This window comes from Podarcis raffonei, chromosome 12 (assembly GCF_027172205.1).
Source record: "Podarcis raffonei isolate rPodRaf1 chromosome 12, rPodRaf1.pri, whole genome shotgun sequence".
NCBI lineage: Eukaryota > Metazoa > Chordata > Lepidosauria > Squamata > Lacertidae > Podarcis > Podarcis raffonei.
The window spans coordinates 38,360,108-38,384,263 of NC_070613.1; the positions used below are offsets into that span (position 1 = coordinate 38,360,108).

General features: G+C 40.4%; 1 protein-coding gene across 5 annotated transcripts in view; it reads right to left on the reverse strand.

The window, feature by feature from the left end:
- The window catches only part of RFTN1 (raftlin, lipid raft linker 1), a 103,522-nt gene that overhangs the window by 13,851 nt on the left and 65,515 nt on the right, over nucleotides 1–24,156 (reverse strand). For all 5 annotated transcript variants that reach the window (XM_053409681.1, XM_053409677.1, XM_053409676.1 and 2 more), the window contains 2 exons: nucleotides 11,506–11,709; nucleotides 3,940–4,055 (listed from right to left, as the gene is read on the reverse strand). In XM_053409681.1, coding sequence (XP_053265656.1) covers nucleotides 3,940–4,055; nucleotides 11,506–11,709 — 320 coding nt within the window. The remainder of the gene's footprint in view (nucleotides 1–3,939; nucleotides 4,056–11,505; nucleotides 11,710–24,156) is intronic.

A 24,156-nucleotide genomic window follows, 5' to 3' on the forward strand; every position in this document is an offset into this window, starting at 1 on the left:
CCCTGCTCAAAAAGGCAAGAATGCCACAGTTTGTTCTAAATTTTAAGAGTTAAATAACTCAGCACTACTGCATCCTGTCTATTACTTGGCAAGGACTACATACTGTGACAGCTGGAAGCTTTACATTCTCTACTCAGTGACATTTTACACACATACCGAGCGCATCAGAGTGTTGAACATGTTCCCCTTGCTTACACTTGGGAGGCTCCTCTGTTGTTAGAAATTAAGCATGCCGTGCTTTTTGTCCATAAGGAGATGCCGATTTCTGCTCAAACTTGATATAATGCACACGAACACAGTTAAATGAAGTTGTGAATGAAAACACAGCTGAACTTCCACTGCTAAGTGCACTCTTACGGCAGGACACACACACACACACACAAAATTATTTGGGAGAATCCTAAGGGGCACTTAGGTGTTTCATGCCCAAGAGGAAGGGAAAGGAAACTTACGGAAAATAATTTCACATTTAGCAAAAGCTCCACTGTGCGGCCTATGCAGACTTAGGGTTTAGTCTGAAGGAACACAATGCACCCAGCTTGCTAATGCTAAGCAGGTCTGGGTCTAGTCAGTGCCTGGAAGGAAGATGACATAAGACCCTATGTATGTCAAACTGAAAAGGTAAAATAATGATTTATTCTTATGTCCTATAATTTTGTATGGGTGGGGCACTGAGTAGAATGATCTACCCTTGGAAGCTGATGGACCCAATTGGTTTTCTGATGCCTCCTGCAGGATATTTCTGCTAATAGGACTGGTAGTTCTGACAACACACTAGTCAGGTTCAGGAACCAGGAGACACCCTGCATGGTTAATGCAATCATTCCTAGATCCCCACCTTCTTCTGGAGAGAACCCATTCAGCTTTGTTTACTGAGGAGTTGAAGGAAATATCTAGAGCACTGAAAGAAAACTTATATCAAAAGTTACTAAACATGGCCCAGAACTAATTTCAGAAACCAATTTGTGATGGCACCCTAAACATTCTACTTCACCAGCACTATTGTGTCCAGTTTTGTTCAGGTGGACTGTTCTAAGTGGTGGACCTCTATATTTTAGTCCTCCTGAGGATAGTGACACTCACAGCAGTTTGCTGTGACCAATTTATGGTACACTTTGTAGATAAAGGTACTTGTGTCAGTTCTGACTCCACAGTTAGAGAAGACATTATGAACACAGCCACGACTCCTACTTTTTATGTTAAACTTGTGCAACTTAAAGACAGGTTTCTTAAAGAAGTGAGACTATCCACTTGTGTTCTTGATCCTTCGAGGGTGAGACTGGTATCCTTCTGAAAAGAAGCTAAGGGGGCTGTCTCAAAAGGTAAGGCAATCAGGCTACTTACAATGTAATTCAAACACAGGGCTAGGAAGAAGCATGGTCTAGTGATTCTGATCTTTTTCTAGTATGTAGCTCAGAAATGCTTCAGGATTCAGCATTACCACATGGCAGCTGGTACCCATTAGGTGGGGAGCGGGGAGGCAGAGTATCTAAATGTAGGCAGATACAGGAAGTTGCAATAGGCAGAACTAATGGGAAATGGGACACTAAAAGGCTGCAACCATGTACACACTCACATAATGGAAACTCTACTTGAACACAGTGGGACTCACTTCTGAGTAAGATGCATGGGACTATGTAACCCAATCTAATGCATGCTTACTTGGAAGTGAGTTCTGTTGAATGCGGTAGGATTTGATCCCAAGAAAATATATATTGGATTTCAGTCTTAGGATTTCCTAGCCACTTTTTTTTCTACTGCTGCTGCATCTTTAACAGCAGCCTGACATGCAGAAAGCAAACAGGTGAAACACTCAATAACATGACTATATAGAAAACAGCTTCCAGTCTGAGCTTCTGTATGAATACTTAAAACTATATGGACATGAAAGAAGGATTTATATCTAGATGTTAGGATAGAGAGGATAAAGAAAACAGGAAAACAGGAAGACAGAATGAGAGATAAAGGAGGTGCTGTGGGATTGGTGGAAGTCAATGTCTTGTTGTTGTTTTAGTGTTTATAATATTAACTTGTAAGATATGGATTTGTTTGTTTGTTTTGTTTTGTTTTTGTCTTTTTTAATTTTCGAATATTGATTTTTGTGTGTTGTGTATTGTTACCTTTTGATATCTTTCGTGTTGTTGTTGTTGTTGTGTGGAAAATACTAATAAAATTCATTTTTTAAAAAAACAAAAACTATATTTGCTCATAAACCCAGAATGCCTTGTATAACACTCTCAGCTGCACTGGCTACCAATTTGCTCCTGGGCAGAATTAAAAATGCTGATCTTACCTTTAAAACCTTATATAGTCTGGGACTAGAATACTTCTTTTCATGAACCTACTTGGGAGCTTCATTCCACAACTGAGCCCCTGTTGATTATACCCTTATCATCTGAAAAATGGCAAATGGCAACATTATAACCTTTTTAGCTGCAGTTACTAGAACAGCCTTTCTCAACTCCCTATGTGTAGTTAAGACTACAGCTCCCATCACCCCTGACCTCTGGTAGCTACGGATGATGGGAGTTGTAATCCAATAACATATAGGGACCCAAGGTTGAGAAAGGCTGTACTAGACTGTAGAATGACCTCTCCAAAGAGACCCATGTGTCTACTTTCTGATGCCTCTTTGTATGAACTGCTAAAACTTAGCTTTTAATTACTCTGCTGTCCAGCTTTGGCTGTTTCTTAGGTTGTGTACACGCTAAACTTCAAAGCACGTTCTTTGCCTCAATTCTGGGCACTGTAGTTTATTAAGGGTTCCTGGGAATTGTAACTATGTGAGGGATAAACCACAGTGCCCAGAATTCTTTGAGAGAAAGAATGTGTTTCAAATGTGCTTTAAAGGTGTCATGTGAATATTTCTATTTCAAAATTGCTTTTAAGTTTTCGTGAGTTATCTTGAAACACACAGAAAAGGTATAAATGTTTTTAATATACTGCTATTAATAATAATGATTTAAAAACAGACTGAAATAATTTGGTATAAATGTGTGTAAATTTGCTAGGATTGCTAGCTCTGGAGTTAAGCAGGGATAAGCAGATGTAATATAAAAGGTTTTTTTTCCTTTTTTAGGAGCTGCATGCTTGATGTTAACCATGCACTTAAACACTGAGTTGATTAAACACATAGCAAGAGCCAAATGACCTGCAAAGCACATTTGTGACATTCTTTGTAACTACATGCATTCTATTTCGATGATTCCAAAAGCCTTGCAATAAACAAAGGAGACTTGACTGGCACCACAAAGACCCTCATTTAAAAATGATTCAGAGCCCTGCTTTATGTATTACATTTTTCCTACCTTTGCAGGGTGGAACCAGTGTTTTTTTCTCTGTATGTACTGATGGTAGGGTAAGGTTATCAGATGTCCCCATTTTCCGGGGACAGTCCCCAGATTTACAAATCAGTGCCCATACAAAATCCATTGAAGTTGAAAAGTGTCCCTGGATTCATTGAAAAAAAATTGGTAACCTTATGGTAGGGGGGAAGGAAACGAAACAAAAAAACCTTTCCCTTCTTAGCTACTGCTTTGAGAAAGCTGCAGCAAGGGTGGGGACAGGATGAAAGCACCTTTCATACATTGTTCAGCATATATGTAGGAAAATGAAACATTTGAAGCTGCTCAAATATCCCAACACTAGTTAGTTTTATCACTGCAATGTGAAACCTCTTTTTAATAAGACATGAAAAAACTAACTGGGAACAAATTAATATAACAACTAGACCTTTCACTGTTTTCCCTAATGCTCCTTTGGGTAGTCCACTGGGATTGCTGAGAGAATAAATTTTAAAAGATTGTAAGAAATCTTGGATACTGAAAATTGCTAAATAAGTTATTGCTAATAGACGCAGCAAAAAAACACCTATTAGTTTCTCATTAGGTTGTGATTCAAGATATTAGGAAACAAACAAAAGCAAAACAACACACTTACTTCCAGAACAGTCCATTGTTCTACAACAATAGCATCATAGCCTTGTATACTCTTGTTGTCTTCCACGGAAATATCTTCAAAGATGAACACGCCATCTGTCATCCCCTGGAAGGAATCTGTGCAGAAACAAATCGTTTCTATAAGCTACACAGTTAGGGTATCCTATGAACAATTTTAAAGTGTGTGTGTGTGTGTTCATTATCACAATCCTAATTTCTTCCCAGCATGTTATTTGCAAAACACAGGGAGAGAAAGACCCCTGCATGGTCCAACTATATTAAAATGAATGAGACTAATAGTAGGTGTACAAATGAATCCTTTGTATGCGGTGCGGTGCTGCTAGCAACCATTATAAAACAGAATTGCACTTATTTTTATTGGCTATTTACACATAAAAAGATATGTGCACATGCAAGCTTGGTGGTGGACACTTCTGGAGCTTGAGGGATTTCTTCCCTTCTCCTTCACTAGTATCTGAGGCACTGACCTAGCCAAGAGGCATGGCCATGGCAAGAGATGGGATTGTAGGGATATCAAGCATGCCTTACAACTTCCCCAGCACTGGATTCTGTTCCTCTACATATGAATTGTGCTTTCTCTTTTCCCTGGAAACTGCAAGTCTGCGGTAACATCTGCACTGGGCATTTTCTTTGGAAGTCAACAATCATAGATGCAACTGAGTTGCAGCTTTCAATGCAGCCTTTGTTTTAGGAATGGTCAGAATATTTGATGCATCCCTTTTCTGTTTAGGGAACAAAGAGTTGCGGTCAGAATTTCTCCACTATCCCGAATCATTTGTCAGGTAATTGGTATATTGGGCACTGCTAGTTTGGATAAGGTTTTTAGGAGGACAGCTCTGTAGCAACAAATGTTTTCTCATACAGTGAACCTTTCGAGTCAAGATTTCCCGATTACTCTTGCCTTCCTTAAACATTTTTGATGATTGCACAAACCCTCATAACATTAAATGGTGATGGTGACCCTGAATTTGGGGTGTTTTGCCCCCACACTTAAAAAAATCTCTAGTATGCCATACATATACAATGCCATATAAAGACACGAGAAAAAACTCTCCACATACTAGGACATGAATGGTGGGAAAAAAGGATGGCTCTCCAAATCACTGCAGAAGTGTTTGAAAAACTGCAAGTGTCCATAGTTAACCTGACATTAATAAACAATTTAATGGATTTTACTGCAGAATACCTGCTCATGCATATTGGGAATGCCAAAGTAACTCAATTTATTATAAGAAACCCCATGCAATAGCCTGGTTTTGAGTAGAAGCATACCTGCTTTAGTAGCAGTCATCCAAAAAAATATTGAAGCTCTTACAAGGGCTTTTTGCAGTATCAGTCTCACATTAACTATCACATCTATTTAACCCCTCTCCTCTCCAGAAAGCCCCCTTTTTTGAGCAGTTAACTTGTTTTCACTTAGCACATAATTAATCCAGTGGATTCCAGCACATTACACCAACACAATTAATTTCAAAAACTAAATGATAAAGTGATGGCTCATTTGTACTAATAACCAGCTCGGCATAGCCTTCCATTCCATTAAAACTAAAAACTGCTTCTATTCTGCCCAAGCTTCGTTATAATTTTTCACCTTTTACCTTCACTAAGCTCATGGAAAAGGTTAATCCACCCTCTTTCATGGGAAAAGGTTCCATTATCACTGCATTTTTTATTAAGGTAAGATGCTCTCCCACTGTGCTCAAAAGGCTATTTTCACTTGGGTATATAAATATTTGATGATGTTCTGCTGGGCAAAATGTCATTTTAATGTTCCTGCACATGATTTACAAGATGACTATGGGAAAAGATTTCTTATTCTATTATGACAGCTATACTAGTGGGAAGCAATGTCTCCCTGTGTTGTTTGTTGTCTTTGAACTATTAAGCGTCATGCACAAAGCCTAACCTTTACGCTATTGTTATTGCTGTGAAAAAAATCACTGCCACAGGTACAACAAAGAAATGTGCCCTCCACCTTTGCCTCTGGCTGATGCTCACCAACATATATGGGCTGTTTCCCACTAACATTTCCTACACTGATAATGCACATGTCGGTGTCATCTGTTAGCAACGGGTTCCAGGAACCCAAACATGTGACAAAATAGGTGCATGACTGTTGTCATGCACAAGAGTTTATATATGCAGGACACACATTTATATATGCAGGACACACATGGAAGATAACCCCGTGCAAAGTTCCTCTTTATCTTAATTCCCCCCCCCCCAGCTACTTGCTCAAGTTTCTATACTCAATACTAGCCATTTCACTTCATGATGGTATTGCTTAACATTAAGTGGCAAAATGTCCAGTAGGATTCAGCTAATAATTAATTTGTGATTTTTATATTAAAAAATTATATTATTATTTATTAAAAATCACATTGTTCAGTCATAGTGTCATAGCTATACTATCCCTCCCCATTCCCTTCCTCCCCAGAAAGAAAAAAATGAAACAGAAAGGAGAAAGCATACACACTGTTTGAGGAACGATTTGGTAAAAGGTTGAAGGTGTTGTTATTCTGTGATAATATAATTCTGTTTAGGTTGCAAAACCAAAACTTAACTTTCTTCTATGAGGTGCTGACTCTTACACTGTCTTGCAATGCTTACAGTTCTATATTAGGTGAAACTACATTAACTTCAGTTTTCACAACCACAGGTAGAAAGGTGCCTTTAGGAAACAGCATGTTCCCTAAGAATGTATTCTACACATTAGCAGCACATCTCCCAAATTCCAAGTGTAAACTGATTGCCCTATTATGGTTGTTCACAAAGTAAACTCTTTGTGCTCATCTTGCAACCCCACTTTTGAAGGCATTTTAACTGCAGAATCTGACATTAGGAAACTCCCCCCGGAGCCCTGTTGTTATGTAAATTCACTTTTAATGTGTAAACAACAGAATAATACTTCTCCTATGTTGTATTTGGGATATTAAGCAATACGCTGATAAGGAGCCAGAAATAAAATGTTTGCCCTTAAGAAAAACAGGCCTAATTGGTCTGTATCAGGCCAAGTGACTCATAGTTTCAAAACTGCAGTTTATACATATAAAATAAATGACCATTTGTTTCTGAGAACGTTCAGTTGCAACTTACATGGGTTGCCAACAAGCTAGAAGAAAGCATTCCATCATGTGCCCTTTAGAATTTCCTTTGCTGCGGGATGAAAAAATTAAGCCTGGCTATTAATTTCCCCATTTAATTTTAACAAAGATAACTAATTTCACTGACTACTCCACAGGCAGGAGCGTGAGATGGAGAAGAGCCTTCTAGAAGCTGCCTGTGGCTTGACTTTGGGCTGGATCTGAAGACCCTAGTTTGCATGAGCGGAGAGTGAGGGTGTGTCACTGATCTCCTCACTTTTAATTACTTACATTCCAAGCAGCTGCTCTACAGTATCCCCCCACCAATCCTCTGGAGCCAGATTTCATAGGATGTAACACACTGTGGGTATAGGAGGGGGGAGGGGGGAGTGATGATCCCCATATACAAGCGCCTTCCACTCATGTGGTGGGATTTCTGGATCTAATTCCACATTTCAAGACTCTCATGTAAAAATATGTGATACCACAAGTTGCTGAATACTTATCAAAACCTACCAAGAAAGTTAAATCTTTGTATGTATTTATAGACTTGTTTTCTGTGTTCTATGTAGTTGCATGGACGCGGGTGGCGCTGTGGGTAAAACCTCAGTGCCTAGGACTTGCCGATCGTATGGTCGGCGGTTCGAATCCCCGCGGCGGGGTGAGCTCCCGTCTTTCGGTCCCAGCTCCTGCCCACCTAGCAGTTCGAAAGCACCCCTAAGTGCAAGTAGATAAATAGGTACCGCTTTCTAGCGGGAAGGTAAACGGCGTTTCCGTGTGCTGCGCTGGTACCGGCTCGCCAGAGCAGCTTTGTCACGCTGGCCACGTGACCCGGAAGTGTCTCCGGACAGCGCTGGCCCCCGGCCTCTTAAGTGAGATGGGCGCACAACCCTAGAGTCGGACACGACTGGCCCGTACGGGCAGGGGTACCTTTACCTTTACCTATGTAGTTGCATTATCTTTTGCCTCAAAATATCATGGAATTAATATCCATGTTACTGTCATCATCATCACCACCACCACCACCACCACTACCCAACAACGGTGCTTCAGATTGTAAGGGGCCCGTACCTGGAGATTGTAACGTGACACAGAAGAAACTGAAAGGGGTGGGAAATGGAGGCAGAGGTAAACAGGAAGGAATAGGCAGTTGTTTCGATTGCACATGCTTAATCTTAGGTGCAGGTTAAGCTACTAGAGGGCATGGGACAAAAGGGGCTGCTCTAAAGAGTACATGGAAAAGGTGGGCTTTGAGGAGAGATTTGAAGGACGTAGGAAAGGTGGCATTGCACAAGCATTCTAGAAGGCAGTTTCAACCATATGGAACAGCAAGGGAAGAAGGGCTTTCACATGAATACCACACAAGGCAGCAGAGGCTGCTACATTAGGGTGTATGGGGCACTTCCTGCCCTCAGTCAGCCCCCACCTACCTCCCTTCCTCCTTACAACCAGTCCAGGGTATAACCTTCCTCCTCCTTTGTTTCAGCATTGTCCTTGAGCAGGGAGGAGGATGGGGAGGAAACTAAAATTACTTGGCTTTGTCTATTAATGGCTGTGGTTGCATCAGTCATTGGCTCTGTCTCTGTCTACTGTTGGCCTCCTGTCTTATGCCCCACCAGTCTCAATGGACACCAGCCACCACTGCGCGCGCACACACACACACACACACACACACACCAATCAACCGAGAAGTGGGCCCTAGTCCTTGGAAGCGTATGTCAAAATAAACTTGTCTAAGGCTACCTCACTGGAACGTGGCAACACTAGTTCTATCTTCAGACTGGTAGCAGAGACATTAAAACAAGCAATGTGAACAATATTGGGTTCAGGGGTATGGCACATAATGCAGCAGCCCGACTGAAGCTAAGCAGGTCTGCATCTAATCAGTGCCTGGAGAGAAGTCTGCCTAGGATCTTCATGAACATTGCCTTGAGTTCCCTAGAGAAAAGACAGGAAGACAAATAAAGCTTTGTGTTTAAAAACACACACAGAGAGAAGCAAAAAATGTTAAATATCCATGCTCAGAGCTTTAGCTCCCAAGCCAAGTTCTAAAAATAACATTTTTGTTTCCTACAATAGCACCACCTAACATATGGCATCTAGCACAAATACATAGGCTTTGGCCTTTCATTTACATAAACTGCTGTTTGGAAATCTTAGAGATAGATCAAGACTGTGTATATTACTATTTCTGAGTAGTCAAAAGAATAAGCAGAGTTGAGGTATATAGCTCAGCTAAACAAAAACTGACAGATTTGATAAAGAGTCTCATCCTTATCACCATGCGTGTTACAAGTCAAGATTTCTGTGTTCAGATTGTAAAAAACAACAGCTGCCTATTTCCCTGTTAGAGCACAAGGGAATGGAGATAGCAGATGAAGAGAGCTAGCAACTGCAGAATTAGTTTGTGGTTTGTAGTCACCACTCATGATAGAAACATATCATGGTGGTGAAGAAGAAGAAGAAGAAGAGGAATTTGGATTTGATATCCCGTCTTTTACTCCCCTTAAGGAGTCTCAAAGCGACTAACAATCTCCTTTCCCTTCCTCCCCCACAACAAACACTCTGTGAGGTGAGTGAGGCTGAGAGACTTCAGAGAAGTGTGACTGGCCCAAGGGCAGCTGCATGTGGAGGAACGGGGAAGCGAACCCAGTTCACCAGATTACGAGACTACTGCTCTTAACCACTACACCAGGCTGGAGGAGGAGAGGACAGAATGACATTTGATTGTGCTGTATCAAAAAGACTATGTGTGCGTTTGATGTTTAGTTATTAAACATCAGTATAACCTGTACCTATGGAAGTGCATTGTTACTCACTCAGAAATAACATGCATACTTCATGTGGTTCTTTCAGATATTGGTATGCACAACAAAGCCAATGGGGAATAAAAAGCTGAAAAGATTTTTTTTTTAATTTCATACACATTGGTGTTTATGAGTTCTTTAGGCAAGTGACTATTGCAGAACAAATGCTGTCATGCAGCAAGTGCTTGAAAATGTTGGTGTTCCCATACTATCACTAATTGTATATAAGCCAGGAGGACTGGCCCAGGTGGCACACTCCAAGACAATACCTGTAGCATTAAACAGCCTCTTCCACTTCCTACTGCAGTCGCTGGGGGAAGCAACAGCCTGGACATAACAAAGAACCTCTGCTCTAAATTTCACCAGCCTCCACAGCAGTACTTTGAACTACTCACTGCAAAAGTTCATCTCAGTCCAATGATTTCTTGCAGCTGCCATATCTTCAGCTGTTCTACCAAGCTCCACAGCTCCTAATGACTTTTCTATTCATGTCTGTCAGAGCTCAGCCCTGACCAGGACCACAGAGGAACCTCATCTGAAGAGGAGGAGCAGGACTTCGTCCAGCCACACCAAGGAGCCCAATGTCATAGTTGAGCAGCCCAACTTACTCAGCCCCCAAGAAACCTTTGCTGCCCCCTGCCAAACCATAATTGCCTCAGCCACAGGCCATCCCTCTCCACACCCAATTCCCCGGTAGCAGAGGTGGGGTCAGGCCCAGCAATAAGTCCAGAGTTGATAGAGGAGTGCTTGTCTGGAAGTTAGGCCTTCATTATGGGGGTGGGTTTTACTTGGGAGGAGGGAGAAGACAGAGAAGGATCAGGTATGTACTGGAACCCAACAGATGAGCAGGAAGGGAAAGCAGCTTCCTCAGAAACTGTAAACATCGCAGGGTTACTGGGAAAACAGTTCCCTGCTGGGCTTCCATAGGCAACTCCAGCTCATCCTTGCTTCTGAACCAAGGCCAGGCCAAGACATTGGGGAGCGCAGAGGAGACTATCCTCCAAAAAAAGGGGGGAGCCAGGATAAATTGGGAGGAACAGCTGGGAAAGCTGCTGCCACTGCCCCTCTTCCCAAGAATGTTCCACTTGAGGCAGCCACTTCACTCTTCCTAATGGTTTAGAAGCCTCTCGACACTGAGCCTGTGTATGCATATAGTTTACACACATACTCCATGGGATCTGGTGTGAGGCTTTTATGCAGCCTACCTTGAATTTTAAAAGATCTATTGTCACAAAACAGCAAAGAAGTTTTGTAGGAATTAAAACTCAGCAGCTTGAAAATTTGCAAAGGTGCTACTGCTTCAAAGACTGTTCCTGATTGACACCAACAAATAATTTGCACTCAGTATGGCATGTAATTTCAAGGTGTAATTAGCAGAAAGAGGGAATGTTCCTTTTTGCTAAGAACCTATCTGAAAGAGTGGAAATTGAAGCAAGAGAATGAGGTGCTACTTAGGCACATCTGCCTCATTTCTTTGATTTCATACTAAAAAAGTGTTCCTACCACTTATATATAATGAATATTCTCACGTTTTCATGTTCAGATTCTGAGCAATTTTTGTGCATTCTAATAGTCACAAACAAAGAGAAAATAGCTGATCTTTTAAACGAATGAAGTATATAAACAGAGTAATAATCTTGCAGGGAAATTCCGTACCATTTATCATTCCAAGACTGAAGATGGCATTCACCAACGTGCTCCCTTTCCGAAAGTGATCTGTCATATGCTCCAGCCAATTGGCTTCCAAGCTGCAAATGCTCTGCCCATCACTGGTGATTTTCACAGGGATTGTTAAACTGTAGTACTGGCTGGATCTCTGCAAAGCCTTTGGCTTGTTGTAGACAGCAAAGATCTCGGTTTCTAAAAAAAACACAACCGTACAAAGTGCTGAAATAGCAATAACAATAAAAGCAATGAAAATAGTGCACCCTCTCTCTAGGGTACAGTCTGCCAGCATAAAGAAGTAACACATTAATAAGCACTATTAACTGAGCTTTTCCCATGTATAATTAAAACATTACTGGGTCATTAACAAAAACTGTTTTTCCACCGTGCTACAAAATGACCTATATTATTAAGCAACAAACTTATAATTTTAACCATAACGCATTCTTGCCAACTGAATTTGTACGACCAAATAAAGCAGGAAACAGATTTGCAAGGTATTAGCAGGACATAGGGCTGACAAAATCAGGAAAATACAGTTGAAGATGAAAACCATGACTGCGTACTTATACAAAATATATGCATGAATTAACAGTTATAAAGATGAACGAATGTGATGTAGCACTTGGATACACCTTAAGTCCTTCCTGCTGCTCCAGGCTAATGTAGCCATTGTTCTGGAAGAACAAGTGAAGTTCACACCTTTCACATTAATTCCCACTTTCAGAGGTTTCTTGCAGTTGAGGGCCACTTTGTTGTGAGAATACTAAAGCACTTCTCCGATTCTTAGACTACTTCATGACATCTAGGCACAGGCACACACACACAGTTAATGATATTTCAGGCATCACCAACAGAACGATAGTTTCGAAGTAACAGTTCTGCTTTATTCTTACTACGCATATCACATCTGGAGTACTGTGTGCAGCTCTTGACACCATACTTTAAGAAGCATACAGACAAACTGCAACAAGTTCAGAGGCCAGCAAATGAAGGTGGTCAGCACTAAATGAAACAAGTCCTATAAGGATAGGTTGAAAGAAATGGGAATGTTTATCCATAAGAAGAGAAGTCTGATAGGGGACATGATGAAATTTGCCAATCTTTGCAGCTTAGAAAGTTAAACTTTCCCCCCAGACATCCACGAACTTGAGTTTGATGTACCTTCCCCATGGCTGCAATTTGCATAACAAAAACTCTGGTAATTAATTTCAAATCTTGTTTGAATGAATTAATGAAACTTTATTTGCGTCAGCCATAGGCCATAGCAACAAAATAACTTTGCAATGTACACAGAACAGAAATAAAAAGTTGATTATATAAAACACAGTTTAGGGTCCTGAATCAGCAGTCAAATGGTGGATCTTATTCTGATTGCTCCAGCTAAAAACCTTGCAACCTTTGCTGTCACCTGCTCATCTTGATCTGCCAAGAGAAAGGACACTGTGGCAGTGGTTTGGCAACCTGGAATGGACAATAAAAGAGGGGTGATAATCTCATTCCAAAGAGTGCAAGCCAGAAGGGCGTGCACCACTGATTCGGTGCTGCCATCTCCACAGGGACTTAAGCGCTTTTCGTGGAATCTGTTGGAATCATCCCTCAAGTACAGCCGAGGGCAATACATTCAATCTTGCGAGAGTAAAAGCGCATCTATATTTTGGAATTGCAGATAGGGTGCCAGAGAATCAAAATGGGAAGGTGGATTTATGGCATGCCTTTCTCTGATGTCATTACAGATAAGGAGTGAGGTGTACATAGCAAACAAGCAAAGGGGAAATGGCTGCTGAGCTGCAACCACCATTGTGAGGCCTGAAGAGGTGGTGATGATGATGCCTCTCCAGCTGCTGTTATTGGCTGTGGACGCCCTGTGATGTCACATAAGCGCATGGCAACTCAGTGGATATACAAAGGCAGCCCAAGGGGAAAGCCCAAGGCAAAGCTTGAAACGGACACAGTGGACAACAGTTGTGTTATTCAGTACTTGGTGGTCTCCTTCTGCATGGAGGCAAAGTGGCAAATGGAAGGAGGCCATCATCCATCAATGAGATGCTGTGGAGCAACGAGAAGGTAAGTGTACCTGCTGAGCAGGGCCACAGCTTGAAAGGGGCAGATGTCCATGGTTGGAAGCTGGAGATGGACCTGGCAGAAGCTGTGATTAGCATGTGGAAGCCCGGGATGCCGCAGGGCTGAAGGAGGCTGAAGTTTGTGCATGTAAGCTGGTTGAAATTCACCTTCAGAAGGCCATTGACAAAAGCTGTGTGGATATTTGTGGGTTGATGCTGGGGTAAGTATGAATGGAGAGTGTGGACATAGGTCACCCACCAGACACGGTATGACTGGGAATTGCATGTTCAGATAGTGGTGTAGGCTGCCCTTCAGGCTCTGGGCGAATGAACCACTGGATATTCATGGGTGGAAGCCAGTGGAGGGGGCAGGCTGGCCAGTGGAGGTGGCTGGATGATAACTGTTGAATGAGGGCCATTCCCCTCACTGTATCTGTGTTTGCCTTTCATGGATGTCACAAGCTGACAAGGCTTTCCCTGAAAGCAGCAATGAAGGAGACAGCAGAGCTTAAGCAAGCCATCTTCTACTTCTAAATAAATTTATTTCTAAATACATCTAAGTAACATTCATGACATTCCCCTTTCCAGTACCAGGATGGGAGGCTGTGCAGCTGCATCCCTAAGCAGTTGCTACAAACTTCCTGTGATGTCACAAATGGACAGGGTGGCTGAGGGGAAAGGCAGTTACTAGTGGGTGGAAGAATGGAGAAACCTCAGTAGCAGGTTCAGGGGAAGTTGGGGTAGGTAGGCAGGGCCAGCTGGATACGCAGAAGTTGAGTATGGGCTGACTCCCTGTCTATTTGCGTTGCCAACATTTTGTTCTCTCAGGGCTCCTGTACCTGTCTCACCTAGATCGCTTGGCAAGAGCCCTTTAGTGGTTCCTGCATTTCTGCAGAGCTCCAAAAACCACGGGAAATAAAACGAAAAGCAACAACGAGAATACAGTTTAAGTTGTTAACAGATGCAAAAGAAAAAAGGAGGCTTCACCCTGCCAGATCTGAAATTGTATTATGAAGCATCCTGCCTCTGTTGGTTAAAGGAATGGATGTTATTAGAAAATACGGAATTGTTGGATTTGGAAGGTTATGATAATAGATTTGGGTGGCACGCACACTTATGGCATAATAAGACAAAAGCCCATAAAGGATTTGGAAGCCATATATTTCGAAGATCTTTAATAGAAATTTGGGATAGGTTTAAAAACCTATTGGAACATAAAACACTGCATTGGTTATCCCCACTAGAAGCAATGAGTGTGAAAAAGGTCAATATGAGTGGAAAATGGATAACTTATGGGAAATTAATACAAAAGGAAGGAAGCAAATGGAAAATAAAACCATATGAAGAAATTAAAGAATATGTGAATGATTGGCTACACTACCGCCAGGCCAATGAAATGTTTAAACAGGATTTTAAAGAAAGAGGATTTGATGAAAATAGATCAAAGTTTGAATTAGAGATATTAAGTAATGATTGTAAAATTTTGTCTAAAATGTATAAATTGCTGCTTGAATGGCATTTGAAGGATGAGGAGGTAAAGTCGGTTATGATTCATTGGGCTAAGGATTTTGGGTATAATATACAGCTGAGTGACTGGGTAAAATTATGGAAAGAAGGTTTAAAATTTACTGCATGCAATGTCTTAAAAGAAAATATGATGAAAATGATGTATAGATGGTATATTACACCTGTTAAGTTAGCTAAAATGTATAAAGTTAGGAATAAACTTTGGAAATGTAAAGAAAAAGAAGGAACATTTTATCACATGTGGTGGGAATGTAAAAAGGTGAAAAGCTTCTGGGAGATGATATATAATGAGATGAAAAAAATGTTGAAATATACATTTATAAAGAAACCAGAAGCATTTTTTACTGGGCATTGTAGGGAGTGATATAAACAGAAAGGAATGTAAGCTCTTTTATATGCAACAACGGCAGCAAGAATATTATTGGCCCAAAAATGGAAGCAAGAAGAATTACTGACGAAAGAAGAATGGAGGACGAAACTAATGGACTATGCAGAACTGGATAAACTAACAGGAAGGATTCGAAATTGGCGGGACCAGAAATTCACAGAAGACTGGAGTAAATGTACGGATTATTTGAAAAGTATTTGTGAAGATCAGGCGACGTTTGTAGGCTTGCAAGAAGTTTTGTGAGGAGTATTATTGGAATTATTGCAAAAATGGATAAGGGGGAGGATGATTAGTTAAGACATTTAAAGGTAATATAAATTTAAGAAATGCATAAGAAGTGGTTAAAACAGTGGATCATCAGACGTGCTGACGGAAGTCCAAAAAGATTGTATAAGTGATAAAGTTTTGTGGTACGTATTATAATTTAGATGTTAAAATTAATAATAATGATTATAAAAAAGAAAAGAAAAGCAGCAACCCTGCTGGGCGTCCCTGCGCCCACTCTCAAATCTTGTTGGGTTCTGATTGTAGGCACTGTTCACACTTAACTTGCTCTTTCCAGGCAAAGATTGTGCCCTTTAACACTCAGTGTCCAAGCGGGTTGTGTGTGTTTTTTGCCCCAAGCTGTTCCCATGAGAACCCACTATTTAAAGCAGAATCAGAGTAGATTGATGTTTGTTCCAATTGAGCTTTAAAGAGCAGGTTTTCACAGGGAAAGCTCGGGGGGGGGAAGGGTGCTCAGAAACATAGCTTTAAATTGCAGATTGTGTCTGGAAAGAGTGGAGTTAAGTTGATTGTGGATAAGCCCTTCATCTGGGAAAACAGACGTTTTCCCATCATAGTAGACTTTACAATTCTATAATGTTCACTGTGAGCAAGATACAACATTGTTCAGAGTTTCCTAGTAAGAATAGTTGGGTAAGACTAGATGGCAGAGTGATTTGCTACAATACTGAGCTCCCCTTCCCCTCGGCACAATTCTTTTAACTGTCCTTGTACTGTTAGAGTTCATTATCAGTTACCCAAAATCCATACTGCTGCAGTGATTATACTCTTGGGCATTCTTGCAAGCCTCCACAGGTTACTTCTTTTAGGCTGTTGAAAGCTGTGTTCCTTTATCTACAAGCAATTGTATTTCAGTGTAAGAGGTTGTTACAGGCTGCTGGGTCACATTTTTAAGTACCGTATTCCAGTTTTTGTATTTCTTCCCCAAACAACATTGCCCCTTTCACTGGCCTTGGCCTATTTGTTTAATCTGGGGGCTTTGGTCTCTTTGCTGGTTATAGGAGCATACGACTCCCTTGTTGCAACAAGCTACTGGTTTGTTTCCAGGCATAATTCAAACAGCTGTTTATAAAGCCCTATATGGCTTAGGATCAGGCTATATGGAAGACCATATTCCCTGCTTGGGGTCTAAGACCTGGGGAGCATACGACTATAGGAGCATACGACTCCCTTGTTGCAACAAGCTACTGGTCTGTTTCCAGGCATAATTCAAACAGCTGTTTATAAAGCCCTATATGGCTTAGGATCAGGCTATATGGAGACCATATTCCCTGCTTGGGCTCTAAGACCTGGGGGAAGTCCTTCTCTCAGTCCCACCAACCACACAGGCACACTTGGTGGGGATGGAAGAGGTGGCCTTATTGGTAGCTGCTCCCAGATTTTGAAACTCCCTCCCTACAGAAGTTAAGACTGGTTCCTTTCTTCTTGTCCTTCTGCTGGCAGGTGAAGACTCTATTATTCCAACAGGCTTTTGTGAACAGGCTTGTAAGCAGCTGGTGATGTGATGGTTTTATTGCAATCATCTGTATGTTTTAATAGATAACACGCACGCACACACACAGACAGACGTATGTATATATGTTTAATTGTTTTTAATGTCCCTCCCCCCAATGCTTTTAACTATTTCTATTTTATCTATAAGACGCCTTCAGTCGTGTCGGGGGGAAAGGGGGGGTGTAAATAAAGGTAACAAAAACAAGAACAACAACAACTTGCTCCCTTTGGCATTTGCCCTCCTAGGTGTGTGACATCATACTGGGTTCATAAGGAAAGGGTTAACTAAGTGTAAAATGACTAACCAATAGGAACCCAAGGGGAGGAGTTAGAGTTAGAGTTGTTGAGAAGTCAGTCTGGAGTTAGAGAAGGGACGGAGAGGATAAGTCTGTGGGTTGGGCTAGTCTGATGTGAGAGAGTGAGAGAATCTGTTAAGAGGAGTCAGTCAAACAGTTGAGATATTCAGTCAAACAGTTGAGATATTCAGTCAGAAGGTATTAGGAAGGTATAGGCTGGTAAAGAAACTAAAGTTAAGAAACTGACAAGAATATTATCTGAGAAACCATAAACTTGTTAATACTTATAAAATAAACTTGTTTGTTTGGTTCAATTTTGACAGCTGTCTGGACTCAGTGTGTACCCGAGAGTAATGGGTTGGTGGCAGCGGGGAGGTGGCCACAGTGGTGGCAAAGTAGTCCATTAAACGTCCAGGGGACCCTGTGTGATCACCACACTCCCATTTACTTCAGGCCGCATACTTTAGTAAAGTGATCCTTTTCCTCAAAAACTGATGAGTCCTATTGAGGATTGTGCTGCATTTTGGAGGGCCGCATTTGCCCATCCCTATTCTTCTATACTTCTGCTACATAAAGTGAAACCAGCTCTTTTCTTCACAGGTTTTTGTTTGCTTTTCTTCCCTGTTTCTGAGTCTCTCTTTCTTTCACCTTGTCACCAAGGTGTTCCTGAACAGCGAGCTTAGATTTCTTTTGTTAACTTCAAATGCTAACCTTACTTTACTGAACAAAGTGAAGCTATCTATTCCAGCTTGTAGCTGCCTCTTCCTTTCCCCCCTAGTTCTCGCTTCCTGCAGGAGAGAGAGTGCCGACTCCTCTTAAAAGTGACATACACTTTGCAAACATCTCTCTTTATAGAGCACTATAACATCAATAAACTGTTCAAGGAGGGAAAAGTAGTTCCCACAGGAGGCAGATAATGATTTTTTTTTCCAAATAGAAAAATATATGCTTTAATTAAGGCAGAAACAAAGTATTGCAAATACTAACAAGCTTTCCAGACAAGCTGTTCTTAGGCACTGAAAAAAACACATCCACGTTTAATGCACAAGAAAGGTTATTCTATTAAAAATCTCTTTTGTCTTTAATAACTATTGTACAAAATTGTTCTGCGGGAAAAAGACAGCACATGTATATTCCAATTGGCCTTGCAGTAACAGTAGTTATTTAGTCATGCCACATAACCCATGTTAACAGCATTTTTTTCCAATTTCTAAATAAAAAGCTCATGTTCTATATAACCTTTGATTTTAAAAAAATATTTCCCACTTATCCCTCCCTCCTTCCCACAAAAAGGTTTCAGCATGGATCATAAAACTTTGTTTAATGGCACACTTATTAATTCATCATCACAGCTTCTGGTAATGATATCGTGTCATGTAAAAACAAGTACAGCAGACCTGCAGGATCAAGCAGGATCTATTTAACCGAGCATCCTGTTTCCCATGGTGGCCAACTAGAAGCCTATGGAAAGACCACAAGTAGGACATGAGGGCAATCTAACACTCCCACTTGTGTTCTCCAACATGGTGCCTCTGATCCTGGATGATGAATAGTAACCATTAATAGCCTTGCCTTCCATGAATTTGTCCAACCTCCTTTTAAAGTCATCTAAGTAGGTGGCCATGACCACAGCTTGTGGTAGAAAATGACATAATGGGCAGATGGTTGCATTTGTTTCTCCAAAGGAGACATACACACATGTACGATTCAGGGGCCAATAAATGGACCGGCAAGTAGGCGTAATAAAGAAATGAAAAGTTGCAGTTTAATTTGTTGCCTTAAACACTATTCTGAAAAGTTTGATATTCGAACGGAACAGCGAGTAAAGGATTAGAAAAACAGAAAGACATTCAGTCAGGAATTAGCAGAATCAACAAAATGTGAATGTTAATCTGAACCTAGGAGCGTTGAGATGTGCAACAAGACTTGATCTATTATTGTCATCATTATAGTGGCCCTTTAAATGTGCTCACTACATTGCTATTCTTAGCTTGTTACAACAAACCTATGAAATGGACTATATATGATGAGGTTCTGGTATCGGTGCTGGTATTGCTTAAGCTGTTTATTTATCTGCTCCTGTTGATGTTTTTTGGTTTTATTCCTATTTTACTGCACCTTAACCAGGGATCTCTTTAACAATGAAGCATGGATTAAAATATTTTAAAATAATAAAAAGAAATAACATGAGATAAATAACACGTATCAGGTCAAAGGCCAATCTAATCCAGCATCCTATTCTCACAAAGGCCAACTAAATGATCATAGGAAACCTGCAAGAACTCTGTCAGTGGAGGCAGAATGTAGCCTTACCCTCCATGAATTTGTCTAACCCTCTTTGAAAGCTATCAAAGTTAGTGACTATCACTACCTCTTGTGGAAGTGAATTTCATAGTTTGAAGTATGCGCTTTGTGAAAAGGTATTTTCAGACAAACACATGAAGCAGTATGATACAGAACCAGACTGTTGGTCTCTCTAAGCTTAAGGCTGACTGCTCTGTTAGGAAGTCTCTTATTGTTTGGAATACAGGACTTGCTATCTGGGTTCTCTTTAAATGGATATTCCAGTGGCTGAATCTCATGCCTTCTGTGTGCAAAGCATACGGCTCTGCCAATAAGATACAGGCATCTCCCTCCTCTGTTTAATTTGATTTAAGAAGCAGGACAGAAGGATAATGGCTAGGACACTTCCTATAACTAAGAAAAGATTGATCTCCAGCTCACTAGTTCACAAATCTATAACCCACAACAGTTAAAATAAATTGCATACCATAATCTGGGGTGTGTGCATTGCCATCTGTTCCCAAAAAACCCCAAAACCTCTTTAAAATGCCTCTATTTTATTTTACAAAAATCAAACAATCAGTTAATAAGGGAATTTGGCACAAAATTTTGTAATGATGGAAATTTAGGTTAAAAATAACATTCAAAGGGGTAAAACAAGAATAAAGCACTTTCTTGCCAGATTCCTAAACTGCTTTTTGGGTTCAGGTACATTTTAAGAATTTGGATCAGACGGTTTAAAGAAAATTCTGAGGAAAAATGCAGGGTGACACACATTGTGTTTTTCAGCTACAGGATAAAACTACATGTTAGAAATCTTCAAATTCATGGTATTTCTCACTTTAAAATGTGTGAATGCAAATTAGTAATAGTGGAATATGATTGTTTTACACGAATAAAAGATGGATGTAGAGATGCTGATTAGGCAAAACCATCCAACTGCTGAGCCAAGATTTATATAGATCAAGAGGGTTGTTTTATCATTTTGTAGTTGTAGGAAACAGGATAAGGATTTTTCCCAGCCAAGGACTTTACAACTCAACATACACATATTAAAAAGGAACCCAATATTATTTCAACATAAGCAATTATGTTTAAATACTGTTGTAAATGGAAACATATTTATATTCTCACTAAAAAGTTAAGAATACACTTGTGGATAAGATATAACATTCTGCAAGTCATATGTAAGGTCAACAAAACACATGGCTAAGTAAAGACCTTTCAGAGTTACAAAGCAGTACAAGACAAAGGGGGGAAAGTGAAAAACAAATAGTGTCATTTGAAGAAGAAAAGTCAGAACTCTGGAGCAGAAGATATAACAAAGTCCTCATTAACAAAGTCTGGTTTGGCAAAAAAATGGACTTCTGAATAGGAAAGGGGCGTGTGGAGAAAAGGTTGCCTTGTAAAAGATAAGGCAGATAATACCCTGTGCTCACATGGGAGGAAGAAAGATCACTGCCAAAACTGGAATAAGTTTTCCAGGTTAGGAAAAGGAAGTGCTGAAGAAAACTGTGGTCGCAAAGGGATAATAAAGAAATCAGATGCAGTGTGGGAAAATATTTTGGTACAGGAAGATACCTCCTTTTCTCATCCACACACAAATAACAGAGCACACACCCCAAATTTGCAAACCGTTAGCAGGTAAAAAAGTGGATCCACAAGTAAAAGAGATAACATCCCAACAGGTCATCGGAACAGTCAGAAAATATATTGTTTCCCTGGTTTCTTTCAAGAGGCATTCCTGCAATTTGTTGCATTTTATCATATGCGACTTTGGTCCTGTCTCCTCTCCATGCTCTTAATTCTATCACTGTGACATCCTACCTTATTTCTGTGACGGCAAACTGTTTTAAACTGTTTTTAATAATGTGTTGTAATCTTGCTTGGGACCTTGGGATGAAGGACAGATTATAACCATCATCATCTTTGACACAAAAATCAGAAGCAGGCCGCAGAATCATGTGGACCCCCAGCTCCTACAAGCACCAATTCCTCCCATTCTTACCCTGCCAGCCTTAATCCTGTTTAAGAGTTGCAATTTGCATCAATCTTAACCATGGGGTAGAGTCAAATGAGTTTAATCCCAATTCAGAAAGCTGTGCAAACAACACAACATAAAACACTTTACCGGTGATGTTAACATGGAATCAAACAAAAGCTCTTGAAAAATGGATTTAAACCAACTACAAAAAAACAAAAAACAAAAACCCACAACCCAGACTGAAAGAGAAAACTGATAGTAACTGAAATATACTCTTAATAATCTGGCTGTTATTGCACCCTTTAGCTTTGTTAGTCTCTACTTTCTTCTTTGTTTAAAGTTCACAGATTAGTTCGTGGTTCTCTTCTTAAGACTTCACTTAGCCATGCCATCCCCCAAAACAACAGACACAAAGCCATGGTTCTTCTGGTTACATTTATTTTGGTTGCATTTTAAAGAACTGATTTTTTTAAAGGCAATTTCTGCTAGAAATCCTGCACTGGCAATATATGGCCCAGGGCTGATCTTTGTTATCCTGTTCTCAAAGAAACAGAGGAGGGGTCATAGAGATCAAATATACAGCAACATGTTTACTACATATACATAGCATGTTTATCTTGTACACACTTAAATGCATACCAGCCTTTTATGACCACAATAATGTGAACAAGCCATTGATATAGATTTATTGAGTTGCTTATGTGTAGAATTTTTGCATGGCATCCCAATCTCCGAGCAGTGTGAGATTCCAGGCGCTAACCAGGGTTTGTGTTTCCTTTTGGGAATGAGGCACAGCGGAGACAGCGGTGTCTTTATTATAAATTGTTTAATTACAACCTGAGCCTACTATGCACATACAAGCTGAGCCAGCCTACGACTTAGAAGTTCACAGCAGTGAAACCCTCATCTCCCACTGCCACAGCCTTGGATTTAAGAAATCAACCATGGCTTTCTCTCTTCCCTTCCTGCCTGTAGCTATTTTCTCTAGGTCACAAGGCAGCAAACTCTGCTCTAAAACACAGGCTTTGTCTTTCCAACTCTCTAAGAGCTAGAGGAGGGGCCCCACCATTTGTCATCTGGCACAGAGCCCCCTTTCCTTTGTTCTCTTAATGACCCATCCAGGCAAATGCCCTTGCAAAGTGAGATACATAGCAATAAATGACAGCTCAGAAATGCCAGTAAATTGCAAATGTAGCTGTAATTGCAGTTTAAAGCAAGGTCCCCCAAAATAACATGCTGGGAAGAATGAAAAATCTGTAAAGGGTATTCTGTGACAATTTACGAATTAAGGTGCTGCTGTGTGTCTATCACCCAAACCTGCTTAAAAGCAGAATCATGAGAGGCAGTTACTATAAACTAGAACAGAAGATAGAAAGCAACCTGAAAATCCTGCCAGATGGGCCTAATTAACAATTTCAGAATAACTTAATAAATCTTAGCTGTGTGGAAGAAATTATACTGCAAAAATGTGTGTGAGTATCCTCCCTCTAGTTTGAAAGAGAGATCATGTGGGATTGAATCCTCTAAGGGAAACATGGCAAAAAATGGTTTAGATATGTCTTTTAAAATAGTTGGCAGGCTCTATGGTGTTTTTCTTTTTATATAACACTATATACAATTTTATACTAAATTAACATCTTGCAAGAGATACTAATGTAGAAATCTAATAATCTATGTGCTTGTTTTGAATTAATGTAGCACATTGGGCTTTTGTTCAAAAATGAATGGAAAGGAATTGGTTTTTGGGGGTTGTTGTTTTTTGCTGCTCTAGCATTAGAAGTAGTAATTTTGCTCTCAAGTTACAAGTTATTAAGCAATCTTGAGAAACCAAGTCCAAAAAGGGGGGCTGTAGAAAGTACTGACTATACCATGTGATTAAAAGAATAATAGTAGCTGGCATCATCACAATTATCACAAGCCTTCCAAATTTGAACTCTTGTACTACTCTAAATTAGTAGAAAAGTGAAAAGTGACCTACACTGCCTCTGATATAGTCCCAAATGCTTTGAACTTTGTATCCTCTCTCTGGGAATTTCAAAATTCCCTGGGAATTTCCATTTTCTATCAGCAAGTAGTAAATGGAATGAAAGTGCAATCTGGAGGTTAGAGAACATCAGCTCTGCAGGGAGGAAACAAATCCAGAAGGCAGTGGACCAATTTTAACTCCTTTTGGTTAAAAGCAGGGATATAAAAAGTGGAGTCTGTTGAGCATCAACTTTTATGACTGGCAAGTTGTAACCTGTTCGTAAGTGATCTAGAATTGGGGTTTAACTTGCACAAAAGTGGAGAACAGACATTGTTCCAACAAAAGAGGTGGGGCAC